At 46.2% G+C, this 13931-nt stretch overlaps 1 protein-coding gene across 2 annotated transcripts in view; it reads left to right on the top strand.

Annotated features, from left to right (window-relative positions):
• LOC137439854 (cullin-associated NEDD8-dissociated protein 1) overlaps window positions 1–13931 on the top strand; it is a 125859-nt gene that overhangs the window by 66222 nt on the left and 45706 nt on the right. For both annotated transcript variants that reach the window (XM_068136026.2, XM_068136017.1), the window contains exons 6-7: window positions 8516–8621; window positions 12721–12872. In XM_068136026.2, the coding sequence (XP_067992127.1) occupies window positions 8516–8621; window positions 12721–12872 (258 nt within the window). The remainder of the gene's footprint in view (window positions 1–8515; window positions 8622–12720; window positions 12873–13931) is intronic.

The following is a 13931-nucleotide window of genomic DNA, read 5'->3' as shown; positions in this document are numbered from 1 at the left end:
CTTCGAGCCGCGTCCGTTGCACAAGATGGCGACCGCGCTCTCTGACCCTCCACCAATCGCGTGAGGCTCAAAGGAGATCACGTCACGCGGTGGGCGGGGCACCAAATCTGGGTGAGAACAGGTGGTTTCACCGGTGGTTTCTCACGGTCCTCCCCCCCTAAGTAAAAACCCCGTCGAATAGACGGCGTTTTTAAAACCAGTATTTGTAGTAGGTGCAAATCACATGGCAAGATGATGGCGGTAATCGCTAACAGGCAATTAACGCAATTAACAATTATTAACTCTTATTAACAACAATAACGCAACAATACAACGCAACGCAATAGCGCAACAATAACGCAATTATTAACGCACAGGCAATTAACAGGCATTAACAGGTTAACAATGAACCAGTTTGGTTTTTTTTTTTTTCACACACAAATTTTAACACCCTACACCACATTAATATCTACCCTACAAGAGTTACACTTCACACAAAGCACAATAGAGAGGCAAGGGGGCCAAACTCAAGTTGGGGGAAGCGTTGACAGGCAGGAAACGGGCCGAGACCTAGAGCGGCGGGTACTCCTCCGGTGTCGAGAACAACAGTCATATGCGTAATGACCCCTTTCACCGCACTGGTAACATCGATCGTTCGGGTCGAAAGGCCTGCGGACCAAAGGGCGTCTGAAACGAGGCCGCCGCGACATGCCATTCGACATCTCGACGCACACACGCGATCCGCAAATTAACCTTCCATCAAGGGCTCTGACCGAATCTTCAGCATCTCGTGGCTCTTCAAACTCAACAACTGCAAATCCAGGTGGGTTTCGAGCAACCCATACGTTGCGGAGTGGTCCGTAATGTTCGAAGACCCTCCCTAGCTCGGCTTTCGCTGCTCCATTGCCCAGGTTTCCCACATATACCTTAGCATTAGCGTTCCTGCTGAATCGCGACATGGCGGGAGCGGTCCCTGAGGAGCACGGCACCTGAGGGTGGCTTGACGGGAGGCTCGGGTGGACTTCAGCTGACGCAACGTCACCGTCGGGAACTGGAGTCGAGGCTCTAGGCTCCTCGGGCCAGAGTGAAGATATGTCTGACTCCGCCACTCTCTCCGCCTGTTTACTCTGGGATCTAGTGACCCCCCCACAGGTCAGAGTCAATGACTCCTCCCTGGCCATGGCATCATTGCCAATCAGCAAGGAGACCCCGGGTATCGGGTAGTAGGGTACCACCACACAGGTCACTGGACCCTTAAAAATGTCACTCCGGACCTCGAGGAGGGCAAGGGGATACCGGCCAAGAACCCGGTCAATGCCCCGAAGGAGGGTATACTCGCCGGTATAACGCATCTGAGAGGCCGGAACTACCCCCGCCCGGAGAACACACCGTGTCGCCCCAGTATCCCGAAGGTATTGGGCCTCAAACTTCAGCATCGAATCAGGGCCACCCACTAAGGCTGTCCCTGAATAATCCTGGTACAGTGGATGAATGGAATTAGCCTCGGTGGCAGTGACCTCGGTCACCGATGCCACCGTCGTGTGCGAGGGCCCGGCGGATGAGCTCCACTGATCTCCCTCCGACTTAACAGGAGGGTTGCCTCGGTAGGCCGGACTAGCGGGATTAGAGAAGCAGCGGTTTTCACCGTGCCCCACGCGTTTGCAGAAATCGCACCAGGGCCCTGCCCTGGTCTGCGGCTCGCGACCGCCACCAGTGGAGGGCATCGGAGAACCCCTCCCCTCGATCCAGCCGCCGGGCAGACGGGGGGCGGTCTTGATCGCAGACTCCTCCGTCTTACGACGCGACTGCGTGACTTGCAGCATTTTGCACGCCAAAACATGTTTATCAATAAGGTTGACGCAGTCTGCCAAGGAAACAGTGTCTTTGTCGACAAGAAACAATGCTAAGTCAAGCGGAAGCTGTTGATCGATACGGTAACGCACCAGGAGTTCCGCAACCGCTTGAGGTAACTCAACCTTGCTCCCCTTGAACCATCTCTGCAGCTGTTCCAACAAGGCCCGCGAATGTTCCTCATAGGTTTGACTGGACTCACGAGTCCAGCTGAAAAAATTTCTCCTATAAATACATGCGGACACCGCATAGGCGTTCAAAATCTCGGCCTTCAATGCCCTGTATTTGTTTGCGTCCTCGGTTGCCATCCTCGCATATACCTCCCTCGCCCTCTCAGATAGATGGCTCACAAGATGGCCGACCCACAAGCTCTCATCAATGCCACCGGCAGCCAACAACTTCTCCGCCATCTCCAGATACGCTTCTGGCTTCGTGTCTCCCGTCCAGTCCGGCAAACGAACATGAACAGTTTCCGGGACTCTTGCAGCAGACCCCTCTGCCCGCGGTCGTTCAGTCAACATTCGCAACTCATGCTCTCTGACGCGTTCAGCTTCTGCTGCTGCCGCACGCTCTCTCTCTCTCTCACGCTCTCTCTCTGCTGCTGTCTCTGCTGCCGCATGCGCTCTCTCTGCTGCCGCATGCTCTCTCTCTGCTGCCGCAGCACGCTCTGCCTCTGCTGCCGCAGCACGCTCTGCCTCTGCTGCTGCCGCACGCTCTCTCTCTCTCTCACGCTCTCTCTCTGCTGCCGCACGCTCTGCCTCTGCCCTGTCATTCTCCCTGTTATACATGTCAAGTTGTTGAACCGGAGTCAGCCCGGTCCAGAAGGGCGAACGCATGCATTTAGTCATGATGGAATCGCTTCCTAACATCTCGGGTTGAGTGACCGGGTCAAGGCTGCTTGCGTCGCTCACATCGCCACCCACGTGACTGTCAACATGATCAGGTTGAACTCTCACTTCTCTGGTCGACATAGCTTGGCTACGAGTTATCATAAGACAAGGCACAAAACACAACGCTCAAACACAACGCTCTGTTGGGGAAATACGACACGAACTACACAATATCACCCGCACATCAAATTGCCAATGAGAAAAATACCACGTACAAATACTCACGTTTTTTTTTTGTCGGTTGTTTGGAGGGATCCGAGGCTCACTTATTCTGCAGTGAAGCACCACCCAAGACAGCGTCCTACGGCGAGAAAGTTCCTCCAAGACGGCGTCCGCTGGTGAGAAGATGCAGAGAAGATGCAGATGCCGAATTCCCGTCTCAATTCGAATGTCTCTCACTTGAAAGATCCTAGGACGAGCAACCCATTTGTCGCGATCCCGGCTGTGAAATGGTTCCCAGCACGGAATACGGACGTTAATGTCCGGGCTTCAAGTAGTCCACGGAGTGGACAGAGAGAACTCAATAAACACAATTGTGTTTTAATCGGCCTTCAAGGGGTAAGGCACGATGCTTTATTGGCTCGATCACAAAACCATGAAAGGTAACAAAATGGAATAAACTGCACAAAGCCTGCAGGAACTGTCGGCAACAGACGCTCCAAACAGGACGCAGGTAAGATCACTCGCGGCTCCAATCGACGATCTCCGGGACTCGGAGGGTAACAGGATGGAATTCACCGCACAAGGCCGGCAGGAACGGTCGGCCAGCAGCTCCAACACGAAGCAGGCAATCACTCGCGGTTCCAATCTACGAGATCCGGGAATCACTCGTTCTCTTCCGGAGTTACTCGCTCGTAAAATACCGAACTGTAATCGACCAGCCCAACTCGGCTGTCGTGAGGATTCAAGGAAAGCCCTTTTGAGATTTCCCACTCGGAGCCTTCGAGCCGCGTCCGTTGCACAAGATGGCGACCGCGCTCTCTGACCCTCCACCAATCGCGTGAGGCTCAAAGGAGATCACGTCACGCGGTGGGCGGGGCACCAAATCTGGGTGAGAACAGGTGGTTTCACCGGTGGTTTCTCACAATATATATATGTATATATATATATATATATATATATATATATATATATATATATATATATATATATATATATATATATATATATATTGTTGTGAATATGAGAATGTGTTTTTTTATTTTGTGGTGGTGGTAAAATGTTGTAAAAGGTTGTTGTAAAAGGTTGTTGTAAAATATCACCCCTCCTCCCTCCGTTGTGGTTGTATAAAGGTCAAAGGGCGTTCCCGTAGTTAGTCCATAGAAAAACATACATGTAGGTCACGATATATCTTTTCTTTTGATAGTTATCTCTTATTCTGTGTTTTAGGATAAGGCTGTGTCTCCCATTAATTAAAAGTACTCCATTGCACCAGTGAAAGAGAATAGACCCCCTTTCCTTCCCATCCCCAAAAGCCTCGATTGCCCATATTACCTCCCCTCCGATCCAATTGCCGCCATTGGCCACGAGGCAGGGTTGGGGAAGAAAGGCGTGTCTCCACCTCGTCATAGAGGGGGAGGAGTGAACCAGCCCCGCTCGACCAACCATGAGCCAGGGGTTTGGCTACAGAGGGCGGAGGAAGAGCGGTGGGGGAGGTTCGCAAAGGTTGAGGGGCGGGGGGCCTATATAACCCAAGGCAGGGGTGTGGCAACGAGAGATGAGTTGGTCTGAGTCGGTTGCCAGAGGAGGGTCAGTGGTTGCGGTGGTGAGGAGTGAGAGAAAAGAAGAAAGAGTGAGGGTTTGGACCAGACAGGCAGACGGGAGATGAGCCTTTACCGAGAGACGAGAGGGAGTCCAAGGAGTTGAGTCCAACCAAGAAGTCCAGAGTTGAACTGCAGCTCGAGCCACCGCAACTGCATTTGCTGCAGCTGGAGCCACCGAAACAGCAGCCACAGCAGCGTGAGGCCTGGACGGCAGTTTGGAGCACGGCCGCGGAGGAGCGGCGGCTGCCCAACGAGTCAATCGTGCTGAAGGACCAGTGGACCTCCCTATCCCGCCAGCCATCCATCTCCCGCCAGTCCTATCATCAATTCCCCGCGTGAGTCAGTGTTCTGTTTGTGCTGTCCTGGGTTAGTTAAGTCTGTAGATAAGCTAAATTTGCACTGTGTCATCTGCGTCTTGTACTTGTAAATAAACTGAATTGCTTTTTGTTGCTTGTGTGTAAATAGTAAATAAATTCAGTAGTAATATTTCAAACCTTTTGTCTTTCGTCTTGGCCTTCTTTTTTCCTCTTTGCATTCGTCGCCTTTGTCTTTTCCCCATTGGGCAGCTACGGTGCGATACGGCCAAAGTCTGGGTGAATCGGGTGAGTTTGTTAGGTCGCGGTCTTACACCACCGCTCGGTCTATAACATCTAACCGCGATCTATAACAATATATATATATATATATATATATACATACAGTATATATATATATATATATATATATATATATATATATATATATATATATATATATATATATATACATACAGTATATATATATATATATATATATATATATATATATAGTTACGGAAACGGGGGACGGCTCTCCCGTTAGCAAGGGGGGGTTAATCCCCTTGTCCTGTTAAGCTGGCCGTCTCCCCGGTCCTGGAACTATCCGGCTTCTTCGTGGGGTGAGATTGGCCGAGGTGATTGGTCAAGGGAGTCCCGTACACCTCCGCCAACCTCGCCACGAAGCCGGTGGATAGCTCCGTTCGAAACCACGGACAAGATGGTATTTTGCCGAGCGGTTTTAGCAGCCCGCGGTTCTAACCATTAGCAAGGACTAACCCGATCCTTATGCGTTGGCCAAATCGTGCCACTGGTGCTCAATGGGGGGAATCACAAAGACGAAAGGATGTGAAGAAAAGAAGGCAAAGGTAGGAAGAACAGGGATTTATTAACTACTATTTACACAATCGAAGAAACCAAGGGAGGAGGAAAGAAAACGAAAGTAACTTGAAGAAGAGGAAGACACAGTGCAATTCTAGCTTATCTATACAGTCTTACTTATTCCCCAGACAGAACAAACAAGACAAACTCACGTACACAAATGGATGAATGAGGGCAGGAACTAATGGCTGGAAGGAGACGAAGGTTCAGCTGGACGCTGGCTGGAGCTTGATCCCGCACGGGACGTCGGGCTGGAAGTCGACGGCCACCGATGCCACGGCAATCTGGTTCCCGCGTAGCAGCGGGTCAAAGCTGCGTGCGCGCCGGGGCTGGTTGCAAACAGCGTCTCCTCTCTTCAAACCTTCAATCTTCTGATAACTCAACTCAACTGAGGTCAACCCAACTCAACTCCTCCTCAACTGAACTGCTCAGTGCGTCCTCCTCACTCATCTCCCTAAGCAGTCCCTCCCAACCTCCTTTTATGAGGCGCGTGGCGATCAAGCTGCCGGCCTTTTGGAAACGCCCATCGGTGAGCTCGCCTCGGCCTTGATTGGTCGCGAGGGCTCACCGATCCCGCCCCTTGATGAGGCGTTGGCAAAGCCACGCCTTGTTCCTGGCGCTTGGCTGACTCCTCCCACCTTCTGCTCCGAGATGACCTCGTGTTCAATGGAGTTTGGGGCGATGATGATGCCAATAACCCCACCCAATGCAACGGTGGCGAAACGCCGCCGTGCTGGCGCTTTGGAGGCCACGGCGATATTTTAGGGGATCTATCTTATTTGATTTGGTGCAATGCAGAGTCAATTAATGGGAAACAGAGCCTTAAACTAACATAGAATAAAGAAATAACTACAGAGAGGTTCTATGATTGGCTACGTGCTTGTACATGGACTAGCTAAGGGGACGACCTTTGACCTTTACACAGATGGAGGTATTTACAAAGAATTACTATTTACAGAGGGTGATATTTCCAATAATTACACCAAGTGCAGGGTTTCCCAAATCCGTTACTATATATATATATATATATATATATATATATATATATATATATATATATATATATATATATATATATATATATATATATATATATATATATATGAGCGTACGCTCGATCAGCACGTGGCTGCATCCTTAGACGACTCCTCAGCACCATCCCCACACACTACTGTGTTCTACGAATGAGGTGGTTTTTTTTTTTTTACAGCTGCAGGAGTGCAAATCCTGCCACCAACCTCCTTGAGAGAGGACCCAGTACCCTGGTACTCATTTCACTGACCTCGGAAGGATGACAGGCTGAGTCAACCTCACCTGGTATTAATTCAACAGCTGAACGAGATTCTGAACTCGGGACCTTAGGATCCCAAGCCTGCCGCCCTAACCATTAGGCCAACACACCAGGTGTAGATTGTCCATGCTTGGCTACAATCTTGTCTGACCTCCTCAGACAATTCTTTGGTTTTCTTTCTTTTCTCCATGCTCATTGCGGTACACACTGTGACACGAAATAGCAGAATTACTCCTTTTCTTTATTCAAACTGGTTGAATGAGTGATTTTTATATTGCAGGCACCTGCAACTCACCAACTTAACTCACCATAAGTTAAGGAGAATCACTTGCTTGAAATCAAATTATTGAAATAGTTTTATACCCTTACCCTGATCTATGCTTCCTAACAATTATATCTCGGAGTTCTTTGGACAGTTCCTTGGACGTCATGGTTGAGTTTCTGCTCTGACTTGCACTGTCAAGCGTGAGACCTTGTATATAAAAGTGTTTCTTTTTAACTTATGTCCAATCAATTGAATTGGCCACATGTCGACTCCAATCAAGTTGTAAAGACATATCAAAGGAAATTGGATGCACCTGAGCTCAATTTGTAGTGTCATAGCAAAGGGATTGAATTGACTTTTTGAATTGACTTGATTGACATTGACTTGACAATTGAATTGACAACTTGACAATTGAATTGACTTGACAATTGAATTGATTGAATTGACTCGAGACATTTCAGCTTTTCATTTTTAATCGATTTGTAAAAAATTCAAAAAACATATTCCACTTTGAAATTATGTGGTATTATGTGTAGATCAGTGACAAAAAAAAAATCTCATTTGAATCCATTTTAAATGCAGGCTGTAACACAACAAGATGTAAAAAAGTCAAGGAGTGTGAATACTTTCTGAAGACACTGTAAATTTATTATTATAGACTAGCAAAGGTACCTGGCATTGCCAGGCAATGAGGTGTCGCTTCGCTGACGGGAATATTATGAGGGGGGAGTGGAGAGAAAGGAGGGGCGGGAGAGAGGAGAGAGTACGGGGAGCGGATGGGGACTAATTCAATGCTACACAAAACCCCTTATTACGAACCTTGAAATGTAATTGCACTTCATTCTCATGTTCAACATATTCTCCACGAGTTCGCTTTTTCTACATGCATAATTGGTTCTCCTGAAAAGGTTTCCACTCATATTTGTTCTGTGGAGTGTTGATTGTGGGTCTGAATGATGTTTCCATTGGAAATGTAGGCATATATTCAGACATAGTCTGTTGTGATAACCAAAGGATTAAAAAGGGCCTGATATCTGAAAGACCCACGGTTCATCTTCAGAAAAGAAATGGGGATATGTTTCAGCCATTGTTGGGAGAGGATAGTGGAGGGGTGCATATGTGCAATAATACAACAACAACAACAACAACAACAGGAATTTTAAGGCCATTTTCCCTGCTAGAGCGGGGGTTAGCCAGTTATGTGCAATAATAGATGGTGACAAATTACAGACTGCCTGCTTCTACTGACAACTACTTGTTTTTTTTGTTTTGTGTTTTGTTTTTTCTCTTGTGCAATGCAGGGGAATACTTGGAGAAAATTACACCATTGATAGTGAAGTTTTGTAAAGTTGAGGATGACGAGCTGCGAGAATATTGTATCCAAGCATTTGAGTCCTTTGTGCGCAGGTAAAAATTTCATAAAGCTTTCTTGAAACTTTTAATATCCCCACGCTTTACAGGGGGCTGTTGTCTATCTGTCCGTCATATCTCATAAACGGTTGTGCAGAAATTCACCAAACTCGGTAGTTATATTCACCACATGGCAAGATGGTGCCCCCTGGGGTGGTGTCAAGAGGTCAAAAACCCAAAATGCAGGCTCATTTTATAATTTAACTTTGCAAATGCCATCAACATTGGGCCAGGGGAGGGGGTTGGGTGGTGGGAGAGGGGAAATGAATATGAATGAATGATCGTTTTAAGGCCATTTTCCCCGCTAAAGCGGGGGTTAGCCTTGCGGGCCCCATGACAATCATGGTTCCCTGTTTGAGGCAATGTTTTTATGGCCGGATGCCCTTCCTGACGCCAACCCTTGGTCGCCTCTTCGATGCGCAGGGATACGGTGTACCTATTCTAAACCGGGGTACACACCTGGATCATTCATCCCAGCAAGCTGGTACTCAATTTGCCGACCTCGGAAGGATGACAGGCTGAGTCAACCCCCCTGGCGTTAATTCAGCGATCGACCTGGATTCGAACTCAGGATCCTCGGATCCCAAGCCGGCACCCTAACCGCTAAGCCAACACCAGGCTGAGGGGGGGAGAGGGGAGATGAATGAAATATCTAATGTGTTTATTTTATTTTATTTTACCCCGTGCTCATACTTCAGGGGGTGGGGAATTTAGGTCACAGGGCCAAAAAGTGGGAAAAATATTTTACTCAAATTTGGTATTGGGTCATTCCTGGTGGACCTGTTTGTTTGCCATCTTTTAGCTTTGCTTTAGGTGGGAAGCATGGGGATTTGCAATGGCACGCCATCGACTTGACTGGTTTATTATTTTGAAGAGCGTGTCCTTATGGATGGGAGGAAGAGAAAGCAGAACTTGAAGTGCTGCTGTAAAACGTGCAACAAACAAACTGTCGCTTTGGGAATTATTTGTAGAATGACAAATAAATATAAAAGTATACTTTGCAGAACAGTCAGAATTTCAGAGGAAGGATTCATTTTGGCACTGCAAGATTTTTTTCGCACAGCGATGAAATCATTAATTAAGTGTTGTCGTCATCCCGAGTGCTTCAAATAGATTAATAAATTGATTTCTATCAAACAATTTATTTTATCTATCCATAAACCCTATCTACCCCCTATCTTGCCTTATCTTTTACCTGTCCCATTTAACCCCGAACCAATACCCCCCACTTGAGAAAAAAGACGTTTGTTTGTTTGTGTGTTTTACAACAGCATTATCGTGACACGTACTCCAAGTCTTGCTTCTTCTTTCTGCTGCCCATAAGGATGGCCCCTTTGCTAGTTAGAGTAATTATGAGACAACTGATCTAGCCCCACAGAATAATAAATAACTACTAACAAGTACAGATACATTCAAAGTACACCACCCCCATGCCAAATAAATAAATAACATCTTCCAGCGCGGCAATGCCAGGGTGCCCGGCGATACTACCATACAGCACACATAGATGGTATTGGGAGGGAGAGGCGGACACTGTACAATAATTAATTGATTAATTGCTTCATGAAAATAAAAAATAATCGTAAAATAATTATTCAATTGGCTAATAGCATAACTCAACCACCAGTGTTTCATCCAAAGCTGTAACTTTTTGAAAATTAATTAAATAAGGCATCAATTGAAAAAATATAAATAATTCATTGATTCATTGATTAATAAATAATTAATCGATGAATTTATTAATAAATAAATCAAAAATTTTCTTTATAGCCACACCACTTGGTCACTGTCGTGACCGAATATCAGCTTCCTATCTCAAAAGGTGCTTGAGATATTGCCCAGATGAGAAAGAAAATAAATAAATGATTAATAATGTAAATAAATAATAATGGTAAAATAATTAGTTATTAATCAATTGGCTAATAGAATACCTAAACCACCACTGTTTCATCCGAATCTAACTTAAAAAAAAAAAAAAAGTACTCAAATAATTAAATTCTTAATTTATGAATTGATTCATCAATAAATCAAATATACCCTTTACAACCAAATCACTTGGTCATTGCTGTGTCCAAATGTCAGCTTCCTATCTCTAAAGGTGCCTGAAATATTGCCCAGATGAGAAAGGAAATAAATAAGTCCTTAATTAATTGATAATAATTCAGTAATTAATCAATTAATTGATTTATCAAAAAAAACCAAAAATACAGTTTTTGCCAAAGCACGTGCGCACTATTGTGCCCAAATTTCAGCTTCTTAGTTCAAAGGATGGCTGAGATGTAAACCTGGAGTCCTGGACAAACAAAGAAACCGGAGTGAAAACTGAGTACTCCCTTTCAGCATGCGTCATTGCCGGGCTGCCTTCGGTGCCCGGCGATGACGTCATGCAGTGCCTGGAGATGGAATAGGAAAGGAGCGGTGTACAATTAATTAACCAATTACATCCTAAGGCATTTTTGTTGCAATACATACATACACAGATAATTGGTGCATTGCACGTGCCTTCGATACGGTCTGGCACCCAGCTCTGTCACCAAACTCTCCTCCTATGGTATCCATGGAAATCTCCACATATGGCTTGCGGACTTCCTCTCTGGTCGTAGTCAACGTGTGGCCCTGAATGCATTTCTCTCATCTCCCCTTCCTGTTCTGGCTGGATTTCCCCAAGGTAGTGTTCTTGGCCCTGTGCTTTTTCTGGTCTTCATCAATGATCTCTCTGACTCTGGAAAATCCTCTCTATCTCTTTGCTGATCACTCCACTCTCTGCCACTCCATTCCTCATCCCTCAGATTGGCAGCCTGCAGCCTCCTCACTCTCTGCAGACCTGGACAAAATCACAGACTGGTCAAACACGTGGAACATGTCTTTCAATCTTGACAAATCTCACACTCTTACGATGTCTCTTCGAAAGGACCGACTGGAAAACCCTCCCATCTACTTTCTCAACAATCCTCTCCAAGAAGTTCTGTCGCTCAAGCTTTTGGGTCTCGCTATCTGCCATGATCTTTCTTGGGAAAACTACATTTCCAAGCTGGCCTCCAAAGCCAGTCGCCGACTGGGCATCCTCCGTCATGTGAAATCGTTCCTTGGCACACCTGAGCTCCTCACCACATACAAGGCTTTCATCCGCAGCTCAATGGAATACTGTTCCCCCCTCTGGTCCGGTGCTCCTGCCTCACATCTAGCTCGGCTTCACGCTGTTGAAACCAAAGCTTTCAGAATCATTGGAATCTCCTGCGATGAAGCTAACTCCGAGGGCCTTTCACTCACTCACCGCAGGCAGGTTGGTGGTCTTTCTGTCTTCTTCCGACTCCTCTCCGGCCTTGCTCCCCCAGCTCTCTCTGTGCTCTGTCCCCCAAATGTTCCTACAGGTCGCACAAGATCTGCCAGCAACCCTCTTATGGTTAAACTGCCAAAATCTAGGCAATCTACTCACCTTCACTCTTTCATTCCCCTTTTCTCCCGCCCCTGGAACAAACTCCACCACTCCCTTCAATCCCACTCCTCCCTCCAGGTCTTTAAAACAGCTGTTCACCACCATCTCTTATCTTCCCCCATCAAAAACCTTGATCTTTTCTACCCCCGCTAATTCCCCCCAGATCCACTTTTTTGAAATTCCAACTTCTTTCCTGGAAGTCCTTGCAGTGTCCATATGTTTTATACCTCTCCCACCTCCCCCCAAGCCCTCTCCATCCCACAGTTCTCTCGATGTCCCTGCTCTCAAATATTGTGTTTGTGTCCTTCCCCCTCTCTTCACATCTTGTCTTCCGCTCCCCTTATTTTGTGTTTTATGTGTCGGTTTGACTTTTTGTGTGATTAATGTTAGCTCTTTCACGAGCCTCGATCTTGTATACAAAAAAAAAAAAAAAAAAATTTCTGCATGTATCACCTTACGACATGAAACTTTAGTTTCATGATTACATATTGATGGTTACCATTCGGATTTCAACCATTAAACTCGGTTTAAGGCTATTTTAAAAAGGTCAAAGTTGATAACGCTCCCTTTTTTAGCCTCTTATGTGCATTGACATTGACTTTTCTAAGGGACCTGTAATAATGACCATCTACTCAATTGTGTTGGCTCGGTGTGGGTCAGGTGTCCAAAGGAGGTGTCCCCTCACGTCCCAGTTATCATCGAGCTCTGCCTCAAGTACCTGACCTATGATCCCAACTACAACTACGATGAAGATGACGATGAAGATGAGAGCGCGATGGAGGCAGAGGGTGTGGATGATGATGATGAGCAAGGTTTGTTTATCTGTCTGCGCACATGTTTGAGATTACCTTTGATGTTATATCTAAGTGTTTGGGCTCAAAAGGATCAAGGAAATTGCAATGACAAGGACGTGGCATAACAGACAATTAGGTATAATGCATGAAATTTATACTCAGGTTCGCAGCATTATCTTTCATTGCTAGACCTTTCTCAATCATTTTTTGTAGAGACAGCCTTGAACAAACGTCAAGAAATTTGGCTCAAGTCAAGGAGCTCAGAGTGCTTCTTGTTACTGTTTGAGTCATATACACTACCGGTCAAAAGTTTTAGAACACCTCAATTTTTCCAGTTTTTATTGAAATTTAAGCAATTCAAGTCCAGTGAATAACGTGAAATGGTACAAAGGTAAGCAGTAAGACAGACAGACCATTATAACCCTTAAAAGCGTAGGTATTTCCTTTGGAGAAATTGCAAAGAAAGCCAAGGTGTCAGTGAGTAGAGTTTCCTTCACCATCAAAAGGCACTTGGAAACTGGAGGAAACTCTGACAGGAAGAGGTCTGGCAGACCCAAAGCCACAACAGAATCAGAAGACAAGTTTCAGAGAGTCAACAGCTTGTGTGATAGGTGGCTCACAGGACAACAGCTTCAACTACAGCTTAACACTGGTCGAAGCAAGCAAGTCTCAGTTTCAACTGTGAAGAGAAGACTTCGAGCTGCAGGTTTGACAGGTCGAGTGGCAGTAAGAAAGCCATTGCTAAGATTGCAAAATAAGAAAAAGAGGCTTGCCTGGGCCATGAAGCACCACCAGTAAACTATTGAAGACTGGAAGAAGGTCTCATGAAAAGATGAATCAAAATTTGAAATATTTGGTTCATCACGCAGGGTTTTTGTACGCCGTCGAGCAGGCGAAAAGGATGGTTCCTCAGTGTGTGACACCAACTGTCAAACATGGAGGAGTAAGCGTGATTGCTGGGGCTCTTTTGCTGGATCCAGAGTCGGTGACTTGCACAGAGTGACTGGCACCCTGAACCAAAAGGGCTACCACAGCATTTTGCAGCACCATGCAATACCCTCTGGTATACGCCTCGTG

This window comes from Myxine glutinosa, chromosome 1, assembly GCF_964187855.1.
Source record: "Myxine glutinosa chromosome 1, kmMyxGlut1.1, whole genome shotgun sequence".
Taxonomy (NCBI): Eukaryota; Metazoa; Chordata; class Myxini; order Myxiniformes; family Myxinidae; genus Myxine; species Myxine glutinosa.
The sequence above is the reverse complement of the archived record's forward strand: the minus strand, read 5'-3'. Positions and strand labels throughout refer to the sequence as shown.